The sequence below is a fragment of the Lonchura striata genome, chromosome 10, assembly GCF_050655825.1.
Source record: "Lonchura striata isolate lonStrDom1 chromosome 10, ASM5065582v1, whole genome shotgun sequence".
In the NCBI taxonomy this organism is placed as follows: Eukaryota; Metazoa; Chordata; class Aves; order Passeriformes; family Estrildidae; genus Lonchura; species Lonchura striata.
The window spans coordinates 7,315,556-7,337,444 of NC_140712.1; the positions used below are offsets into that span (position 1 = coordinate 7,315,556).

At 51.3% G+C, this 21,889-nt stretch overlaps 1 protein-coding gene across 5 annotated transcripts; it reads left to right on the forward strand.

Moving 5' to 3' along the window:
* The first annotated feature begins 1,642 nt into the window (after positions 1-1,642).
* On the forward strand, positions 1,643-21,117 carry PKM (pyruvate kinase M1/2). Of its 5 annotated transcripts, none has more exons than XM_085588575.1 (12): positions 1,643-1,702; positions 6,775-6,834; positions 7,047-7,216; positions 7,585-7,676; positions 10,460-10,591; positions 10,785-10,971; positions 11,755-12,025; positions 12,287-12,437; positions 13,621-13,773; positions 17,407-17,573; positions 19,592-19,773; positions 20,328-21,117. In XM_085588575.1, the coding sequence occupies exons 2-12, from the start codon at positions 6,794-6,796 to the stop codon at positions 20,432-20,434; spliced, it is 1,653 nt and encodes a 550-aa protein (XP_085444701.1). In that variant the 5' UTR covers positions 1,643-1,702; positions 6,775-6,793; the 3' UTR covers positions 20,435-21,117. The 5 variants fall into 5 exon arrangements, with proteins under 5 accessions (XP_085444701.1, XP_021409919.1, XP_021409918.1 ...); XM_085588573.1 differs by lacking the exon at positions 1,643-1,702 and adding an exon at positions 4,909-4,988; XM_021554244.4 differs by lacking the exons at positions 6,775-6,834; positions 17,407-17,573 and adding an exon at positions 16,805-16,971.
* Positions 21,118-21,889: the final 772 nt, after the last annotated feature.

Here is a 21,889-nt window from a genome sequence, read left to right on the forward strand (position 1 = left end):
AGTGTCCCCGGTACAGAGTTCACAGCGTCCCCAGTACAGAGTCCCCAATGTCCCCAGTGCAGAGTCCCCAGTGTCCCCAGTACAGAGTCCCCAATGTCCCCAGCCCAGTGTCCCCAATGTCCCCAGTACAGAGTCCCCAGTGTCCCCAGCCCAGTTTCTCCAGTGTCCCCGGTACAGAGTTCACAGCATCCCCAGTACAGAGTCCCCAATATCCCAGCCCAGTTTCCCTCATGTCCCCAGTACAGAGTCCCCAATGTCCCCAGTACAGGGCTCCCAGCTCCCCAGCACAGGGTGACTATTTTGGGTCCCCTCCATGGACCACAGGCTTCCCAATGTGCCCACTACAGAACCCCTCTGTGGTCCCAGCATACATTTGGGGTCCCCAGATGGCCGTCAGAGCGTCCCTACAGTCCAGCACAGGGTCTGTGGGACAGGTCCCTGTGTTAATGGCATGTCCCCAGTGTCACCACGGTGCCAGTGTGGAGCCACTGTCATGGGTCACAGGCAAAAGGTCCCCATGGTTCTGGGATCATGTCCCCAATACCTCCAGCACGGGGTCCCCAGTACTACCAGGCAAAGGCCTTCATGGATTTGCCATTCAGTGTCCATGTTGTGTTCCCACACAGCTGGGACAGTGTCCCCTGTGGCCCCAGCATCTCCAGCCTGATCTCTCTTGACCCCAGCACAGTGTCCTCAGCACTCCCAGCACTGATTACTTAGGTTTTAAGCTTTTCTCTTCCATTCTGTGTTGGCGTGCAACTTTTAGCTTTATACCGAGTGTTACTGGGATCTTTTCACAGGGTGGCTGAAGACAAAACAATCCTGCTCTAGGTGGAGACTCAAGGACAAGCTCTTCAAACTTCAGGCCCAGAGCATAAACAACATGAAATGAGTACAGCAGGCAAGCAAGCAAGGAGGATGAAACTTCATAATTTGGAGCTATTAATTGGACAGTTATGCAAAAAGACTAAAACTTATAAAAATGTCAGATCTCGTGACCAAGCCTTCTTTTCCTTCCATGTTGGAGCCATCTGGGCAGAGCCACGACTGTGGCTCTGCTAACTGCCAGGGTGTGACCTTTGAAGGCACTTCAATAGAAACCCACTCTATTCTTCCTAACACCATCTAGCCTCAGTTCCAGCTGTTTAAGGCATCGGCACCATGTCACCAGCATCTCCAGCCTCGTGTCCCCAGTGTTCCCAGTACTGTGTCCTCACAGCCCCACTGCAGGTTCCACACTGCTCCCCAGTGTCCCCATTGGAAGGTCTCGGGACCCTCCAAAGCACCCCAAAACACCCGGAGCCGCTGTCCCCCCAGAGTGAGGGACCCCTGAGGTGTGAGCTGGGGGTGTCAGTGTGAGCAGGGGGCCGCGGTCCCTTTAAGAGCGCCGCGCCGGGCCGCGGTCCCTTTAAGGCGACGGCCACTCTCCGTCCGCGCGCGCGGCAGCTGCGCCGCCTCCTCATTGGCCGGCCGAGCGCGTGCTGTGACTCAGCGCCTCCCCCGTGCTTTGTGCGTCCGCCCCTGAAAGTAGCCCCGGCGCCCCGCCCTTGCGGCCCCCGGCAGGGCGGGCGGCGGAGGGATCCGAGGGGGGCGGTGCTGCGGCCAGCCGGGATCACCTTGGCGGGGCGTGGGGGCAGCGTGCAGAGCGGCGGCGGCGCTCGGGGAGAGAGGACAGGTTAGCGGCGTGACTGAACGGCGGCAGGTAACGGCGACCTGAGGGGCTGCGAGCGGTGGGGCCGGCCGCGCCGGTACCGCCGTTATTCCCGTGTTTCCGCCGCCGGGAGAGGGTCCCCCCGGGCGGCGGCTGAGGGGAGGGGGCGCGCGCCCTACGGGTTGAGGAGGGGGCTCGCGGCGCCGGGCACGTGGCTGCCGGCAGCCCCGGCCCCGCGTCCCCTCCTCTGCCTCGGGCATCCCCCGAGATCCCGCACCGGGGAACGCCCTTTCCGAGCATCCCTCCGCGTCCCAGCATTGGGGAGCGCCCGCTCCGAGCATCCCTTCCGATCCCACGCCGAGGAACGCCGGCTCCAAAGCATCTCCCCACGGCCCACAGCGGGAATCGGCCGCTCCGGGAGCGGGGTGGCGGCGGGGGTACGGTTTGGGGTGCTAGTGAGGCGGGGCAGGCGGGAGCGGGGAGCCCCGCGTGTGCCCGGCGGCCGTGCCGTTAAGCGGAGCGCAGGGCGCCGCTGCGGCTGCCGCCCGGCGCGGGCAGCGAGCCGCTGGAGGCTGAGTCAGAGGCAGACGGAGTGAGGCGCTAGGCCGCCTCCCCCACCCCGCCTGCTCTCACGTAAGAGCCGGCAGTTCCCCGAAGGGCATCGGCTTAAATCACCGTCCGGCTCACTGCACCCGCCAGCGATGCTGCAGCCTGCTCCCGGCCCCCCCGGGAAGAGAAGGCTCTTCCTGAATTAATCTTCTCCCGTAGTTGTGCCCGCTTAAGCACGTCCAACTGATTTGGGCAGTTTCTTGAACTGTGAAAACCTTCCAAACGTGTTTAAACCCCCTTTGCAGAGCTACCAAGGCATGAATAGCGCTTTTGTCGGCGGACAATAGCAACCTCCCGACTGTCTCCTCAGACTACTAAAAGTAGGCGGCAGTATCTAAAAACCTGCTTTTGTTCTGATAAGGCAACTCGGTATCGAAGAGGCACAGGTTAACAAAAAAAAATCAGTGTTTTATGAAGGTTTTGTCATGTTAAATTGTTAATTTTCCTGCTGCTCATCATTAGTTGCCTTGGCTCGAAGGTGCAGAGACAAATTTTTGGTTACTCAGACACATCCAGGAACTTGTGCAATTAGAAGTGCTTAATTAAAAAAAAAAATCAAACCCTCTGAAGAGTGTAATTTTATGCCCGAGATCCCGTTTATAGAGAAGAATTCTGGCTAATATAAAAGGAGGTCGATGGGTTAATGGTCCGTACTGGTGCCAGCAGGTTTCCAGCCCATCACCGGATTAAGCAAAAGTTTTTTGTGCGAGGCCGGAAGCACTGCTGCGAGCCACGTGCTTGAACCAGGGACTTCTGCCTGTGAAACTTGTCTGAGAAACTTCACTTGCACTAGATAAAGAGCTTGGAGAGTCTGCAGCAGCCTGCGTTTTTTGTTTTAATTACCTACTATTTTATCTATCTAAACCTGTTACTAAAACTTTCATTTATTGCTGTTAGCCTGAGTGATCCACCGCCGGCCTTAATTCCCTTTCCACCCAACAAATTGATAATTTAATTTGATGGGAGTAAGACGTTTCCCAGGCCGGCTGGACACGTGCTCGTCCTTTATCTCTGGTCTGGCCCTCGTTCTCCTGGTGGAAGATGGAGCCGCAGCGGGTGGTGATGGATGGCACGTAGGAAATGGGGCTGCAGTACCGGGGCGCTGCCACGTGCAGCAATCTCCATCCTGGAGTGGGGATGCAGCGCTGTGGTCTACACTTCTGCCTAGTTAAATGTGAAAAGAAAACCCCCAAGCTTGCTTTTATCTTGTAAAGCAGGTTTTTACAGCTTGCCTGAAGGCAGCCAGGTGCTTTTTGCTAAGCTGAAAGGCTCCCTGTCCTCTGCAAGGTTAAGCCTGTAGGTGTGTCCTACAAATACCCTCGAGATAAGTCTTTCTCGTCACCAAACATCCGATGCTTGCCACCTCCTCTTATTTTTTTAGTTAAGCCTTCCAGGGAGGGCAGCTCGGCAAAGGCGCGGCAGAGCCAGCACGGAAAGTGCCAGACCAGCCTGATCTTCCTGTTCCCCATTGCCAAAAAGCTGGAGGGGCATCTCCGTTGTGGGTCTCTCCTCCCGTGGATCTGCAGCTCAGTGCTGGAGAGAGTGTCGGCTAGCCAGGAGCAGGTGGTGGCTCCTGGGTTCCATCCAGGCTTGCAGAAAAGGGGTGGAATTTTGGGGTGGCCATTTTGTCCTTACGTAACAGCGAGACACCACCTCCAGCACCAGCTGCCTGGCTGGAATGTGCTGTCCTCCGTGCCTGGGAGAGGGGATGTCAGGCCAGGGTAAAAACCTGCTTCTCTGCAGAGCTGCATTTCTCTGTTGTTGAATGCCTTTAGCTTCTGGAATGAGCAAGGCTGATGTTTTTCTAGACTTCTTTTGGGAATCTGAAGGCCTGCCTGATTTCATAACCCTGCCCTGAGCACTAACTCAAACCATTTCTGCCTCCAGGCAGGGTGACTGGGCACGAGCAGCCTTGTTCTGCAGCATCCATGAGGTTGTGTAAGTGAGGCTGACCAGTAAATCCCGAATCATCACCCCCTGGGAGCCTCCTGGCTGGAGTTCCTGCAGGCAGTGACACAGCTCTGGCTGTGGCCTGGGGACAGCCCTTGCTGCAGTTTCTACTTCACTTTGTCACCAAGAACAGCAAAGACTTGGGCATGGGTGGGAGTTGCTATTCCCCCTCCTTTCTCCATGCCCAAGGGGCATATCCAGAGAGACTATGATTTTAGGCTTTCTCTCATCTGACCCATGGGATGAGCTGGCTGGAATTACTCACCTGGCTGCAGTAAAACCCAGTCTTGACCTCGGATGGTTCAGTCTGAAATATTCAGGAGCTGAGGAGATACCAGAACAGGCATTGGGACACCCTGCTTGAAGCTTGGGCAGGCCAAGTAATAAATTCGGGGACTTAATCGTTATTCCTTGAGGAATGAATTCAGGTTTATTCAGTGCTGGAAACATTCAGGCATTAGACGGTATTGCTCACCCCCCTTTCCTCAATCTGCCCAGACTGAATGCTCCATGTTTTCTGGTGTCCTTGAAATCCTTGCTCCTCTGTTTGATGTTAAAAAAAAAAAAGCGGAGTAGTGGGAAATGCCAGACATTCCTGTTATAAATATGAGACTGGTCATTCCAGTAAAATTCAGTTGATGCCTTGTAAATGCACTGTAGTGGAAGGCAGAAGGGAGTATTTGGAAGACTCTTGGTGGTCGTGGGCATGGTGCTGTAGACAGATGGGTGTTTGGGATACTTTCTGGCTCCTGCGTCTCTGCTCTCGCCCCTGGACAAGGTCACTGTGTCTGCGGTTAATTTTTCTGAGCCCTCTGAACTGCTGGAAAATCCTGTGAAGAGGATACTGGCTGGGAAGTGAACTTTTCCTTTCTCTTTATAAAGACTTCAAGGGTGTTAAAATTATATTTGTAAATGACTTGAGTGGGTGGGGGACTTCCATGATGCAGGGAGAATTCACTTGACTATTTTTTAAAAACTTACAAAATGTGCTCTGGCTGCAGTTTCCATGTTGGGATACCTTGTTCAGTATTCCTCTTGTTCCTAGAAGCTGTGAAAACCTGATTGCCTATGCGTGGAGGTGATTTCCCAGCAAAGGCTTGTTTTTTTTGGCGTCTAAGGAAACTTGACACTGCTCTGCAGGTGTCAAGAGGGTGCAACAGCAAGTGTTAGAGGGCTGAAACACAATGTTTTAGGACTGACCAGAGGGTTTTCCTATAATAATGAAACTATGTTGGGCTTTTTATGTGGGCAGACCTTCTTGTAGTGACTGCAGTGAATCAGCAGCTTCTGGCAGAGCTGAGGGAAAAAAAGCTTTGCCAGGTCAAATTATGGTTTTTGCTGGCCTGGCTGCTCTGTGGCGCATGGCAGCGCAGTGAGGGTGAGTCAGGGCTGCCTGCGCGAGGATCTGCACGTACGTGAGGAAGGGCTGCTGAGGAAGGGCTGCGGAGCAGGGGAGGAGCGTTGGGGCCAGGCAGCGGGCTGGCAGGGCTTAGTCTGCCCTTCCCTGTGCTCAGTCCTGCTAGCTCTGCCAGAGTTTTTGGGTTTATTGATGCTTCTGTGTCAAAGTTGGATATGCTGAGCCGGCTGGTGTGTGCCCCTCGCACCATTCTGTGGTTTATTGATGGACTTTGTCTGCCTGGGGTGGGTAGAACAAAAACCCAGCTCTAATTCCTGCTCTGTCCCACCTTTTAGCTGAGCCCCGCCCCATGTTTCTATAAGAGCATCTTGGACGTGAAGGCTGCTCATGCCTGCTTTCAGTATCACCTGTGTGCCCAGGGCACAGAGTTTGACCTTAAATCAATCTTTAAAGGCAAAATGAGTGATCTGCCCATGCCAATAGCCACCACATTGCATCATTCTTTTAACAGAGGCTTTTGTTATGCTGGGATTTTAGCCTGGGCAAATCCAAGAGACAAAGCTTTGAGCTGCCACTACTACTTGAGAACAAAATTACTGCAATTAGAAATGCCTGGGGCACTGGCACTGCTGTGAAATGAATGTCCTCACATCCCAGTGGACTGTTAAGCTTCAACTCTGGCTTGCTCTTTGAAAAGCAATAGGCTGGTCCTGCTGTTGTGAGGACTCTCTAGTCCAGAGGAGGCAAACAGACCAAGTTCAGAGAAGTTTTTTATTCCAAATGTTGAAAAATACAACCAGTTTTAAACCTAATGATAAATTTCAGTGCTGTAGGTGAAGGGGGAGTGCAGGAGGTGGGGGAGACCTGCAGTGTCTTCAGTCAAAGAGGGTCTTTGGGTCTATTAAATCTTCAGTCTTTTGTATGTTCTTTGCCAAAGTGTTGTTTAATCAACTCAAGCCTGCTTGCTTGCCCAAGCTTAAAGGATGGGGTTTAGGCTTACGTGGACTTTGCTGTGATTAGGTGCTCCTGGGCAGAAGTGTCCATGTCCGGGCGTGCTGCAGTCACGCCAGAGCCGAAGCTGCCCCGATCCCATGTGGGATGGGACGTGCAGTTGAGGCCTGTAGGAGAAATGAGTGGAGAGCTGGGAGGGAGGAGGCAGAACCTCTGCCTGTGCACTCAAGTGCTTGAATTTTGTTGCGTTGTGTAGCTCCAAGGGAAGACTGGCAATGAAGAGAAGCTATGAAGGGAACATCTGCATAGAAGGCAGGTGAGCTTTGGGTGGTCCATGTGGGGGATGACATGAAATAGAAATGTGCCTTGCCTGTTAGGATTCTCAAATAGGAACATAAAGTTAGTTTGACCCAGTAGCAGCTTTCTTGTTACCTCCATATTCATCATATTGTTGTCTTGGTGTCTCTGCTTGATGGGCAGTTCAGGGTGGGTGATTCCCAAACCTGGCACTGCTTTCTTCCCTTCCAGACACCGAAATCGCGCAACAATGTCGAAGCACCACGATGCAGGGACCGCTTTCATCCAGACCCAGCAGCTGCACGCTGCCATGGCAGACACCTTCCTGGAGCATATGTGCCGCCTGGACATCGACTCGGAGCCAACCATTGCCAGAAACACCGGCATCATCTGCACCATTGGTAGGCCATTCCTAGATAGGAGAGAATTGCAGCTAGGAGCCCACGCCTTGGTGAAACTTATTAGGGGAATTGTGAGAAAGATCTGACTTTCATCCCTTGCCAGTGCTGAACTTGTGTGGTGGAGGAACATGACTTTCCTGTGTTTGTCTAACCTGTGTTACTGCTGGGAGTGAATCCAGTATCCAGGGAAATGAGAATTGCTTGGGTTCTGCTGCACTCCGTGGGCAAGTTAAAACAATATTTGCTGCTGCAGCGCTGAGCAATGCTGTATCCATTTACCTTTTATCTTCCACATGAAACAGCCTGGTCTGTGTGGGTTACCTCATTATTTTTCTAAAGTTAATGTTCAAACCGTTTCTTCTTTCTAGGCCCGGCCTCCCGCTCTGTGGAGAAACTGAAGGAAATGATTAAATCTGGAATGAACGTTGCCCGCCTCAACTTCTCTCACGGCACCCATGAGGTAAGGGTGTGGTCCGAGCTGCTACAGCCTGTGTGTGTCTGTTGATCCTGCCCCACAGGGAGGAGGGAAATCCAGTTTCATCCAGACCATCCTTGGTGTGGGAAGGTCAAATAGCTGCTTTTGGGAAAGCATGCTGGTCGTACATACTGAGTCTGTGTGTCATTGCCCTGTAGCAGGGAGCCAGGTAACTGGTATTTGACACTGTGCCAACTGCTTTCCATGAAATCCTTCAGTTCTTCCCCACATCCTGCTGTTCCCAAAGCTGCTGCTTCCCAGTGAGCAGCAAAAGCTGAGAAGACCTGTCCCTGTTTTGCACCTCTGCAGGAGGGCACACTATCAGTTAATCTCACTTGTTCCATTGCTGGGGATTTTGCAAGCAGGTGATCCATGAACAACCCTGATCAAAAGGCATCTGTTATTGGTGATTTGATGTAATTACTGTGCCCAGTGAGAAGAATGGGCTGCTGAGTTTTCTGGCTAACCATCTGCCCCAGGAGCATTCCTGGCACTCTGGAAGGTCCCACCATGGAGCTTGGGACATGGTGTGGTGAGCTTAGAAAAATAAGGTCAGAAGAAATCAACACTCCATGACAGTCAAGCCCTTATTGCTATAAATAGCTGAGATCCTCAGTGATACTGGAGGAGCAGAGGATCCCATTCTGCTGAGGTTTTTTGTTTGTTTTTTTTTTTTTTTTGACCCTGGCTGCTTTCCAGCTTTCAAAATGTCACCCAGTAGCAGCTGTAGGTGGCTTTACTTAGTGACCCATGAGTCTCGTGGTATGTAACAGCTTGGCCTCTCACCCTGGTAGCCTTTAATGAGCACAGGGCAGTGTCAGGATCAAAAGGGCTGATACTTAACTGTGGGCAGCCATCAGACCTTGACTAACCACCCTGGGACAGTGTCAGTGCAGGCTTTGAAGTTGGGAAATCAGCCTGGAGAAAGACTAGTGTGGAGTAACTGTGTCCCAGGAGTCAAATCCTTGCAGCTGGGTGGCTCTTGAGCCAGGTAGCACATCAAGGAGTTGGTGGCCAGGCTGAAACTGGGAATTCTGACACTGCTGCTGCCCAGTTGCTGCAGTCTGTGAACTTGGCTGAGGTCTTCCTGATTTGTATGAGGTCTGGTTACCCATCTCACATCAACAAAGCTGACTGCAGGCTCTGGTGTGGCTGTTGCCTGCAGAGTGTGACCATCAGCCATAGCCAGTCCTGAGTTTGTGTCCTGTCCTGGCTCCTGCAAAATGCCCTAGTTACCAGTGAAGGCCCAAAGAATTTCCATCTGTCACAAGTGCTTCAGTTCTCGTGTCCACCCCAAAGCATTTACCAGGGCTTGAGCTTTAACAGAGGTGCTTTGGCACTTGCCTGGCTCCCCTTTACATACACTTGCCTCCAGTTCTGCCTGCATTCCTGTTCTGCATGTGTAACTCTTCAGGAAGTCAGACTCCCAGGAGCCACTTAGTCCTTGGTATCAAACTAAAATGGAAATCTCGGATGATTGGATTCAGATAAGTGTTGTGGCACTGTCAGGGCATTTTTTCTGTGCTGCATCCACCCCAGCTGCAGTGCCTGGAAGGGTCAAGGCTGTCTCAGTCCCAGCTTGCACACTGTCAATAAACTGACTCATTTTCCTGCTATAAAGAGTTATCAGCTGTTAGATATTTCTGGCTAAGGGCACACATGTGAACTTCAGCATGGCTTTTTTCAGCCTCACCTTCCTGGTGCTGGCTTATCATCCCCCGAGATACCAAAGTCAGTGTGGAGGCCTCGTGTTGGGGTGAGTGAGTGACACGAGGGAAATGAGTGTTCCAGGTGAGTCAGGTCAAACTCCATCAGTCCACGTGGCACAGAGAGGAAAGGGTATGTCTTAGCTACTAAAGTCTGTCAAGTGTTACACAACTCTTACTAGTTGTAAGTAATTGAGGTTATCTCTTAATGTTATTTAAACAAGTAAAGTAAACTGATCTTTTGGCCATCTGTAGCACATTTGAGGGAGCTGGGATGGCTTTTGTCACAAAACTATCCTAAAACTGGCAGCATTTAGCAAAAAGCTCTCACAAACAAGGTTTGGAAGCCAGGTATGTGGTGCTGGTCTATTGAGCTGTCTGTGATTGCTTTGACTTCGGAAATAAACTGTAAATATTTACACGGATAACCTTATTTTAGCAAATCCTTTATCTATGGGGATTCAGGCCAAAGAGTGAAAAGCCTGTCCACCTGCAGGACTGATAGTGGTTCAGGCTGGAAGTGTGTGGGAGCTAGCAGTGTGAAGAGATACCTTCCCTTGCTCTGATGGAGGGAGGAGCACAGCCTTGTGTGGCACTGTGACATTCTTCTGCCATCAGGTCTTTGAATGCACACAGTTATCCAGCTGCTGGTGCTGTGAATATTCTGCTGTGTTGAATAGGCAGGTGTTCAGGAAAGCTTTTGGAAAAGTTACTCTTAAAGGCCTTCTGGTTGGTGAGACACCACTGATTGGCAGATGTGTGCCCTCATAAAAAAATCACTTCGGCCAGACCTTGGAACTGTCTCCTTGAGTTGTCCTTCTGGACTTAGTGCTGAGGGCACACGAGATAATTTCCAGACTCCACCTTCTTGGCAGGAAGGCCCTTGTATCCTTGCACTCTGCTTTACTGTAAGCTTTGTCTTGGTTAAATTTTGAAGGTAGAACTGAAACAGGGAGCAGAACAGTCACCTTGGGCAGCCTCTGGGATGCACAGGGATCTTTTCTGTAAGCAGCCAAGTAGAACCAGATTTAACATTTCCATATTTTTTTCTTTTCTTGCCAGTATCATGAGGGCACAATCAAGAATGTGCGAGAAGCCACAGAGAGCTTTGCCTCTGATCCCATCACCTACAGACCTGTGGCAATTGCACTGGACACCAAGGGACCTGAAATCCGAACTGGACTCATTAAGGGAGTAAGTTGCCTTTTTTTTAATCACACTTTTTTCACCACACAGACTTGATACCATGTTGAGCCTGTGGCCATTTCCAAACAAAAAAAATATCATAGGAAATGAGGTAACAAACCAACTCCCAAAAGTTCTGAGAAACTGCTGTGGACTACAAGATGGTGGTGTGCTGGTTTTTACTGGTTTTGTTGTCACACAGAGTGGCACAGCAGAAGTGGAGCTGAAGAAGGGCGCACAGCTCAAAGTGACCCTGGATGATGCCTTCATGGAGAACTGTGATGAGAACACGCTCTGGCTGGACTACAAGAATCTCACCAAAGTTGTAGAAGTTGGTAGCAAAATCTACGTGGATGATGGTCTGATTTCTTTGGTGGTTAGGGAGAAAGGTGGGTAATAGCTATTTTAGCTCTGCCTGTTTGCTTGTTCCTCAGGATATACTTGTGCTTTGCCTCCAGTAACTCTTTCTTAGCTTGCACTTTTGTGTTGAAGAAGGCAGAATATAGTTCTTAAAGGTTTAGTGAGACTTCGAGCTGAAATTCTCTACCTCAAGTGTAAGAACTATCCAAAAACTAACTTCAGCTGGGTTTCACTGGGCTGGCATCTGAACCCTGTCTTCAAAGGGGAATGTGTGATAGGACCATACCACTGTTCATGATCAGCCAGGTTAATTTATGATCTTAATGTAGGATTTAACTAGTTTTACAGCACAGACCCTGGGTTTTGTAAAGAGACAGAACTAGTTTTAACTGGTAATGTAGAGGCAAGGTTACTTTCCATAGTACTCCCTTTATAGTGCTGCCTAAACTACTGTAGCCTCAAGCCTCTAAATCTGAGCATGTAGGGAGTGGGAGGTGAGGCTTTGGTGTTGCAGGGCTCTGTGTGCAAAACTGCAACCTGCTAGCTTTTCTTGGGGGAGGCAATCCCAATCTCCTGTAGTGAACAACAGCTGTTTTATCCAGGAACAGCCTAGAAGTTGTTTTAGGCTAATCTATTGTGTTCCCAAGGGTAAACTGCAAGCTCACATGGTACAGAAATGCTCTGAAGAGAAGGGATGTGCTTTTTATCTTGTGTGCTGCTGTTGACACTGCAGTTCCCAGGCAGGGAGGTGGTGTGGGAGCTGGTAGCAGGAGCTATCCTGTAAACACTAACTGTGGGAACATGTGTTTCAGGGAAGGACTATGTCATGACGGAGATTGAGAACGGCGGCATGCTCGGCAGCAAGAAGGGTGTGAACCTGCCCGGCGCTGCCGTCGACCTGCCTGCCGTCTCTGAAAAGGACATTCAGGACCTAAAATTCGGTGTGGAGCAGAACGTGGATATGGTGTTTGCTTCCTTCATCCGCAAGGCTTCTGATGTCCACGCTGTCAGGAAGGTGCTGGGGGAAAAGGGAAAGAACATCAAGATCATCAGCAAGATCGAGAACCACGAGGGTGTACGCAGGTGAGCTTTGTGCAGGGGATCCTTTGGGTTTGTCACACTGAAACAAAGCAACTCACACTCCCTTTTTGTAGCTTCAGGCAGCTTTGTGTAGCACTGAATATGTACTGTGCCTTGCTTCTGGGTTTTCTTCCTCCTTCCTTGGCCTTGCAAGAACCCAAACAGCCCATGAAAAGCATGAGCACTCCTTTCAGAAGAGGACAGACAGATGGGAAGGTGCTTTGCAGAACAAATGGGATAACACAGCTCTTCTCTCGCTGTCAGGTTTGATGAGATCATGGAGGCCAGCGATGGCATTATGGTGGCCCGCGGTGACCTGGGAATTGAGATCCCAGCTGAAAAAGTCTTCCTTGCCCAGAAGATGATGATTGGGCGCTGCAACAGGGCTGGCAAGCCCATCATCTGTGCCACTCAGGTACTGGAAGCACCACCTTTGGCTCCTCACTCCTCTGGTTGGGAGGGAATGTTGGGGACAGCCATAGGTTGATGGCATTCATTTAAAGAATGAGATGTAGAGAAGTTTTGCTCATAGCTGAAAAGCTCATATTTAGGCATTTCTGTGTTTGGTATCTTTTCCAGTTAGATTACGGGACTTCTTGCCAAATGTTATACACCTCAAAACATCATGTGGTTTTGAGCTCTAGGTATCTTAGAAATTTAACCACACTACAGCTTTGGAAGGAGCTGAGCAAAGGATCCTTCTCCTTTTTCTGGGATTGGTAGGGGTCACATGCACAGTTTTTGAGCACTGGGAGGACTGGTTTCCTGACTGTCCTTGCTCTGCACACAGGCTGTGGAAGTGAAGACTTCTTTAGACAGTAATCATTAAAGAAGGTTCTGGATTTACCATGGCATGTGCTCCTGTTTCCTGTATTGCTACAGAAATGCAACTGAAACACAGCCTCAGGCAATGTCCCATGGGTGAAGCAAATAGTGTTTAAACAAGTGGGGAGCTCCAGCTGGGGGGAAGCTGAGCACCTGAGGAAGACAGGAGAGCTGGCAGGAATTGGAGTGTGGAAAGGGATTAGGAAGTGGTCACCTCATGGAAAGCTGTCCCATTTTCCACTATTTTAAGTGTGGATGCTTAGGAAGCTGGTGGATTTACTGTTCTGAGTTTAGTACCCTGAACATAAAGCATTTAAAATCTTGTGTTGGAGAAGGTGACTTTATTGGTGCAGACCCTGCTCTTTATGGTTTCTAGATGATAAAATTCCCAAATTTGAGAATATATTACTGGACTTGAGCTTTCCATAAATACGTCTAGTGCCACACTGCTCTAAAGAGCCCTGAGTTCCTTGGATCAAGCTTTGTGCTGAGAAGTTGAAGGTTGGAGTATTTGGGATGTTGTGTGGTTTAAATCTCCCTGGAAAAGGAGTAAATGTGGAATGGGTATAAAATGGAGTGGATTATTTTTCTTACTGATGGAGGCTTTAAATCAAAGCTGGTTTAGGAGCCACACCCTCTTTCTGTTCTGTACCCATGGAGAACTCTTGCGGTCCTTAAGTTGCATCCCTCTTTCTCCCCAAGCCATAAGGAGTATTGAAGTGTAGCTGCTTCCTCTGGCAGTGTGTTGATCCCGTGGGTTTGTTCTCTCCCAGATGCTGGAAAGCATGATCAAGAAGCCTCGCCCGACACGTGCTGAGGGCAGCGACGTCGCCAACGCCGTCCTGGACGGGGCGGACTGCATCATGCTGTCCGGGGAAACAGCCAAGGGAGATTATCCCCTTGAGGCTGTGCGCATGCAGCACGCTGTGAGTACTGCCCTGCCCTGCCTGGGACAGGGACACCACCTTGCTGCTGGCTACTCAAAGGCCTAAATGGACCCAGCTGCTTAAAATAGCCATTTTTTTTCCTCACACTCTGCTGTGGGCGATTTTTTTTTTTTTTTGAACAAACATGGTCCTGAGGGCCTGGAATCTCACTTTGTGTGCTCCAAACTTGCCAAGCAGAGCTGAGAGCTGCTCTGAAATGCTGAGATATAAAACTTCCCGTTTCTTTTTGCCATTGCCAGGAAATTGGCAGAAATTTCATCCAATGTCCTATTGCAGTGGCATATTAAATGCCTTAAACTTCTGCAGGGTTATGGAGCTGCTTTAAGCAGTTTATCTATACATAATGAAAGGTTTTGGCTGAGTCCTGCATGGGAGGGGGTGGGGAGGCTCCTGAGGGTGATTTACAGCACTGTTGCATTCAGCACCTGCTGTGTGCTGGGGGTTGGGGGGGTTTGTTGCATGAGTACTGACAGCACCATACTTTTACATGCCTGAACTGCCAGAAACCTCTGCTCTGCTTCAAGTTCGTGTTTCAGCTGATATAAGCCTTATATCAAGTACCCGTGAGCGTTGCTGCTCCCCAGTTACCAGTGCTGTGAATCACAACACAATGTGAATCACATCACAAGTTCTAACTCTCACCAGTTTTATTTGTAACTCAGCTTCTGTAGGTTATTCAACTCAGCCAGTGTTGGTTTGCAGTGTGTTACCTAAACATATTTTACCTCAGTATGGAGTGGTGTTTTTTTGCATGAGGCAAATGCAAAATACGGCTTACGATCACTGGGCGGTGGTGCTTCTTTACAGGCCAAATGCTAACAGTGCACCTTAAAGCTTCTCCCTCCTTTTCCAACCCCTAAATCACAAGGACCTACTGCCTACCAAGACTTGGGAACTTGCTGCAGCAAATCTTATGCCTGGGTTTCCATCCTGGCATTAATTCTTTGGTCTGGGCAGATTGTGCTGTATCTGTAGACTGATTTGAGGATCTGTTGCACGTGCTTCCCTTTTCCTACAGACCTGGGCATGGTGTTCATTCCACCAGGGCCCCTGGAGAAGCACTGAAGGCTTTAACACTGTGCAGAAATTGAAATACAGATTGACTAGGTGTGGGATGTTTCAGGCAGCAAGGTGCCAACTCTTACGGTAGGAGCACAAGCACATGCTGGTACAGTGAGGATCTTTCCTCTCAGCTAATTCACTTCTTACTAGTCAAGCCCAGCAATAATGTCCTGAGTAACCATGGTCTGGGGATCTGCAGCATGGCTGGAGCAGGTGGATGTTACCATCTGAAGTGGGCAGCAGCAAACTTCCAAGTACTGGGCAGGCTGATTGCTGTAGGTGGGAGTGGGCATCTTTGCCATTCCAATCAGGATCCACACTTCAAAGCCCAGCCTGGCTATGCTATGCTGCCTGATAGGACCAAGGTTTAAACAGCCTCTCCATTTTCCTTTCTCCCACCTCCCTGGTATCTCCACTCGTGCACCAACTGGAAACTCTATGTAGCTATTCCTGTCTGAGCAAAGCCAGCTCTGGGGTGAAGTTAATGGCTGCTGTGCCCCTCTGCAGCCGCTGTCAAAGCACACACCTATTCCCACATTCCATTACACATGGGTAGTGCAGAATTCCCTCTAAAATCAGATTTGCTCTCTGTGTTACATGGACCTTCTGCATTTGTACCAGGAGCTGAAAATAAACCACCATGCTTCCAGCTCCTGCATTTGGAGTAAGTGTTGTGATGCAAATACTCCCCTTTTATCTAAATCCAGCAGTAACAATATGCTTTAGGACAAGTTGGCACTGGCCTGCTCTTCCGGCCTGCTGCCTGTGTCCTGTTATTTTTAGATCTAAGATACTTAACTGCTTTGGCTTAAACTGATAACAGTGGAAGGGATAATTCCCAGCATCACATAAAATAATTCATTAATACTAGAGTAGCAAAATGCTGATTTTTCTAACTCCAGAGCTTTCACTGAGGTGGCACATCAGTCCCTAATTCAACATGAACTTGTCATGCTTTGTGTAGCAGCTGTTCACTTTGTGGAGTAACTGGATGAAGTTGTCCTTGAGAAGATCACGAACCTTTGCATGCTTTTCTAGTCTCTGCAAGCCTTCTTTATCGGGTTGTCAGGCCTTCCAAGATGATTAAACATGAAGATTCCCAGGATTCTGGGATGAACAGGTTGCTGAACCTGTTGCCAATGCTCATACAGAACACAAAGCCTTTAGTTGTGCCTCTGTCCCTCTCGTCTGTCTATATCTGGCACTGTGCAAACACTCCAACATCCACACTGTGACAACCCTATAAGGAAGACTTGTTCCTGTTTGTTTCCCTATTACCAAAAAGAAGTTGGTATCCCATTTGGATGTGAAGCTTTATTGACTCTCAAGTTAAAATAAATCTTTATAGGCTTTCAAATAAAATCTTCATTGACCCTGAAGTTAAACTAAATGTAACAAGACTGAGAGAACAGTCTCCCACCTTCAGAGATGACATTTAAAGTGTGTTGCTTGCATGTTGGCTCCATGAAAACTGTTCCAGCCGCACTCTGGTGTTGGGAGCCTAGGAAAGAAAGCCAGATACTCCCTCTTACAGAATTGCAAGCAGGACCATGGGCAGGCAGGTAGGTGGCATAAGAGTCTCTCAGGGAAGGCATAAGCAGCCATGACAAAGCATAGTCTGGCTCTGAGCTGGCTCGTTTTGCTCCTTGAAAAGCAATTTATGTTTGTCTGCTCTGTGGGAACTCCCAGATACAACAAAAATACCATGTTTGGAATGCCTGCCCAGTGACTGGGGCCTGCCAGCCATGGTACGGTGAATTTTAGTCTGGATTGCATTTAGCAAAGTCAGAACCTGAGAGACAAAAAGCTTCACTGCTTCACCTTAATACCCTCTTGCATGCATTACTATGACAATTAAGCAAGTTAACGTGATCTCATGTTCCTCTGGTATATCTTTCCTTCTTTTCTTTCCTCTGTTCTCCTCCTTCCCTCCCACTCGGGCCTGCAGATCGCCCGCGAGGCTGAGGCCGCAATGTTTCATCGGCAGCTGTTTGAAGAAATTTTACGCCTCAATGTTAACAACAGGGACCCTGCCGATGCCATGGCGGCGGGCGCGGTGGAGGCCTCTTTTAAGTGCTTAGCTGCAGCCCTGCTAGTCCTGACCGAGTCCGGCAGGTAGGGCTCAGGAGGGGGCTTGGGCCAGCCCTTTCCGTGGCAGAACACACTGCGCTCTAACACTGCAGGCTTTGGCCAGCTTCTCGCTGCCCATCCCAGCCTTGTGAAACCGCTGCCATGTGAGCTGACCCCGTGCCAGGGAGGTATCCCAGTAGGCAGGAGCAGAGCAAGAGTGCCTGGCAGTTGGCATGAGTGTCACCTGAGTGTGGGCTTGACAGGGCGAGGTGCCACCATTGGGAAAAGAACCCTTGGGAATTGAGTGGTTCCTCTGCAGGGACCAAGGTGCTGTTGGGGTGAGCTTAGTCTGAGCTCGCTGGTTAATGACAGTGCCAGAGGCTGCAGTATGGATGTGGCACTCTGCTGGAGCACCTCGCCCTGCCCTGTGCCCGAGCGCCTGCCGTGAGTGTTGTCTCCGAACGCGTGTTGCTCTTGTAGATTGCCCGGGAGGCCGAAGCCGCCATCTTTCACAGGCAGTTGTTTGAGGAACTGCGTCGTCTGACCCCCCTCAACTGCGACCCCACCGAGGCCGCTGCAGTTGGCGCTGTGGAAGCGTCCTTCAAGTGCTGCAGCGGGGCCATTATTGTCCTCACCAAGTCTGGAAGGTAGGAGGGTACAAGTGCCCCCAGGCCTGCTGTGCGACTGGGTGGGGGAAGGAGAATCCCATGGCTTTGAGAGACCAGTGGAGTCAGGTTCTGGCAGTGCCTGCAGTGTTGGTTCCTTGGGAGATGGACACATATCCCTACGCTCCGAGTCCTCAGCCTCCCTCTGCCAGCGTGGCACCAGCTCCGAGCCCAGCCTCCCCTCACTGCTACAAGTGGCAGTGGCGCCAGCTGGAAGAGCCAAGGGAAAATAAGCGTTGCAGCTTCAATTCAAACTACTTGGCAAGAAATCATCAATGTAACAGTGAGACAGAAGTTCAGTGGATGCAGAATCTATTTTTTTTTTAATCAAGGCTTTGGCCTTTTGTAGTAGCATCCAAATGATTGGTCCCTTGCTAGACTTTGCAGTCATCAGCCCTGCTTGCCTGAGCCCAAGGGGTGAAGAGGGACTGCGCAGCTGTGATAGGCAGGGAAATGGAAAGTGTTGGAAATGTCCTCTTCCAGGATTCCTTGTCCCTGCCTGCAGATAATCTCTCTGCACAGACAGGCATATGGCAAGCACCAGGTGAGCTCAGTGGCTGCAGGTGAAGTGTGCTGGAATAATGTAGTTTGGGATTTCTGTCCAGCAACGGTGACAGCTGCCAAGCAGAGATTTGGTTCTTCCATTGTGGAATGGGAGCTGGAATCTCATGGATCAGCTCGTCCATCTAGAGAGGACCTTGGCTGCCTGCTCCCAAAGCACGTCCGACCATAAGTCTCAGACTGCTTTCTGGAAGGAAAGGAGGATTTCTCACGCTGGATTCACAGCAAAACAGTAGTGCAGCACATGTATCTGAAGATGCAGACCATCAGTGAAACTTTGACCAAAATGTACAGCTTAAAATGATTTCAAGTAGAAAATGCCTTTCTGCAGAGATGAGGAGGGAGCTGTAAGCACCGAGTTCTGGATGTCCTCATGCTTCTAATGTTTCTTTGTCAAATGTTCCAACCTTACACTTGACCTTCTTAAAGAATTTGAACTCTGATATTTGAATATTTTTAGCTGTGGATTAGGTTAACTCTTGTGAGTACCTGAATCTCCCAGATCTCATGGGAAGCGGCTTGGACAGTGTGGGAAAGATTGTCTGAGAGCTGGCACGTGTGGTTGGGTGCTTGGAGCAGTCTGCTGTCTCCTGCTTTAAGCAGCAAACTTTGCATTTGAGTGTTGCTGAGCTTGGCTCCACTAAACGAGGCTGCAAAAGCAAGTGGAGACACCAGCATGTCCGTTGGAAAGATGGAGCTGCAGATGCCACACCCTTGCAGTTTGAATTTGTTTGTAGATACTCTCCCTCAGCAGTGCTCAGAGAATGGAAGGCTGTAGTCTAGTCCCCACCCAGGCTGTGCTGCTGCTGTGTTAAGGTGTTTTAAAGCATTTTAAAGGCTTTGTGCCCAACTTCCCAGTACAAATTTTGGCCTGTGTTGCATTTGCTTCCCATGGGGTGCAGGAGCAGAGCTCTGTGTGGAGGAACTGGCCTGTTTGCTGGCTTCAGGGTGGCTGGGAGGTGGATGGCTTCCTCCTTGGCATGCTTTGGGCAGCGCTGCTGGCACCGGCTCTTTCCACCCTGAAAACCGGGAGTGCCTCAAAACAGGGAACTTTCAGGGACCCCTGTTGAGATGCCAAGGCCTGCTTGCAGAGGCTGGAATAAATGGCATCTCGCCACCCTAACATAGCAACAGAGACAAGTAAAGGCTTGTTCAGGGACCAAAACACCCTGATAGCATTTGCTAAACATGGAGGTGAAGAGATTGTCACCACCAGTGGGGACAAGCAGTGGTGGTCTGCCCAGTTGCCTAGCAGAGCACCAAGCTGGTTGGTGAGTGGATTTTGTGGAAACTGGTCACATCCCCCCAGGGGCTTTGGGAGTCCTGGTGGCTGACAGACATACCTTGGTGCTGCTGTGCTCCCACAGGCCGTTCCCAGGTGTCCTCTCTGGAGGCTGAGCTGGCTGTGTGGAGCCCCACCGTGGCTGTTTTCCCTGCAGGTCGGCACACCTGGTGTCGCGGTACCGCCCGCGGGCCCCCATCATCGCCATCACCCGCAATGAGCAGACAGCGCGCCAGGCCCACCTGTACCGCGGCATCTTCCCCGTGCTCTGCAAAGACCCTGCCCAGGACGCCTGGGCCGAGGATGTGGACCTGCGTGTCACCCTGGGCATGAATGTTGGTGAGTGGCACCCTCCTGTGGGACGTGGCTGTGGTGGGACCTGGTGGCCCTGAGCACCTAGGTGGTACTTTGGGCTCACTGGTGATGGGAAGAGAGGAACTGGCTGCCTGTGTGGTAACTGGATCCGGACAGGAAACTGGTGGTGGTTGCATGAGCAGAACCACATCTGATTGGGAAATGGGGTGGTGGGTTTGGCACAACTGTCTGTAAGGAATTTCCAGCAGAAGACCAGGCTGGGTATATGGTGGTGAGTGATAGACATATGACATTCACCACTCCTGAGGGACAAGGGAAGCCTGGGTTGACTTTGTCCTGCACCCCCTCCAAATCATGTGCTGTGGAATTTCAAGTTCTGTTGCAGAGAACCGCAGAGCAGAGGCGAAGGGTGTCAGATGGGTGGGCAGTAGGAAGGTGGGGTTTTGATATGCTCCTGGAGCCCCAACTGCTGTGGCACAGGCAGCTTAGTGACTTGGGTAGTGGTTGATGAACACTGTTGCCCCATGGCAAGGAGACAGGGTGGGACTGGGCTCTGATGCCTCCCTCTTCTCTCCTAGGCAAAGCTCGAGGATTCTTCAAGAGCGGCGACCTGGTGATCGTGCTGACAGGCTGGCGCCCTGGCTCCGGCTACACCAACACCATGCGTGTGGTGCCCGTACCCTGAGTGCCCACTGGGTCTTCTTCCCCTCCCCTGTCCCCTCCCACCACCCCACTGCCCCGTCTCCCCTTGCAGTAGACCAGCCATCGCTTGCGCTGTTGTCCTTGTCCCTAGAGTGGATGTAGGTTGCTAAACACCACCCAGTGCAGCAGCAGCAGGGGCAAGAGACCTTAAATCACTAAAAAAAAAATACTTGAAGTGTTTAGTTTTTTAAAAATCTCTCCCTGTAGTTAAAGTCCTGCCTTGATGTGTGTTGGAGTCAGCGTAGGAGGTTTCTGCGTGCTGTTGGGACTCCTCTTTCCCGGTGACTGTCCTCAGAGTGTGAAATGTCCCTTTCCCTGGCCCTGGTGTGGGGTTTTGGGGAAGGAGAAGAGGCGATGTGTGGTCAACGGTTCTGCTGGACCCCTCCTTGCTCGAGGCAAGCTGCTACTCCCCCTTTTTGTGATGGCTATATGCCTCCCCAGACCCACTCCAAGGCAGATCCAGCCTTTCTCGGCTGGCTGTTTCGGGAATGGGGGCAGGTGAAGGGTGTTGGCTCCGTGCACAGAGCGTCCCATGCTCCCCTTGCGGCGTTGTCTCCTGTGTTAGTCATGTCCCCCCACCACCCCAGAGCCCCCACTCACCCAGCACTCTGATGGGCCCTGGGGTGGGAGAGCACAACTGTCCATCAATAAAGAGAAGCTGAAGCACCTGCTGGGCTGAGCCGCTCCTTGCGGGTTGGTGAGGGGTCTGCAGGGGTAGGGAGAGACGTGGTGAAAGGCCACAGGAGCTGGGGAGGTCTGCAAGGGTTGGGGATGTGCTTCGGGTTCCTGGCGGCGATCTGCTGAAGCAGTCTGCAGGGCTTGGGCTGTCTGGTCGGGTCTGCAGCCATGCGGGGTGTGGGGGTCTGCAGGGGCTGGGGGAATGTGCTGCAGTTTGAGGGCGGTGCCAGTGGAGGAGTTTGCTACGAGGGTTGGGGCTGCCTGTGGGGAGCTGAGGGGCTCTACAGGCGAGGGAGCGGCAGGGCCGGAGGCATCTATCTGTTGGAGAGTGGGCCCAAGGAGCGGTTGGGGGCTCTACAGGCGTTTTTTGCGGGGGGCGGGTTGTCGGGTCTGTAGGAGCTGGGGTTTCTGTGCCTGGGGGAGAGACCCAGCAGGGAACCTGGGGCCTGGCTGACATCCAGGCCGGCTTCCCCCGGGTGCTCGGGGTCCCTCCCGCGTGGCCTGAGACCCGCCCGGGGCGGAGGGCGCTGGGGCTCTCCCGCCACGCGGTCTCTTTAAGGGGCTTTATACCGGCGCCTTTAAGGGGCTGTACAGAGCTCCCTTCAAAGGGCTGTATAGCGGCGCCTTTAAGGGGCTGTACAGAGAAGTCCCTTTAAGGGGCTTTATAGCGGCGCCTTTAAGGGGCTGTACAGAGCTCCCTTTAAGGGCCAGGATCCCGCCGGGCTCCGGCCCTCACGGCGGTGGGCGGGGCCTGCGGGGG

What these genes read in the sequence shown, in the direction of transcription:
- PKM (XM_085588573.1), top strand. Translation starts at nt 4,933, where the DNA reads ATGGGTGTTTGGGATACTTTCTGGCTCCTGCGTCTCTGCTCTCGCCCC. An exon ending in GAACTGGACTCATTAAGGGA is followed by an intron (nt 10,592 to 10,784) that starts GTAAGTTGCCTT and finishes GTTGTCACACAG; the next exon opens with AGTGGCACAGCAGAAGTGGA. An exon ending in TTTGGTGGTTAGGGAGAAAG is followed by an intron (nt 10,972 to 11,754) that starts GTGGGTAATAGC and finishes CATGTGTTTCAG; the next exon opens with GGAAGGACTATGTCATGACG.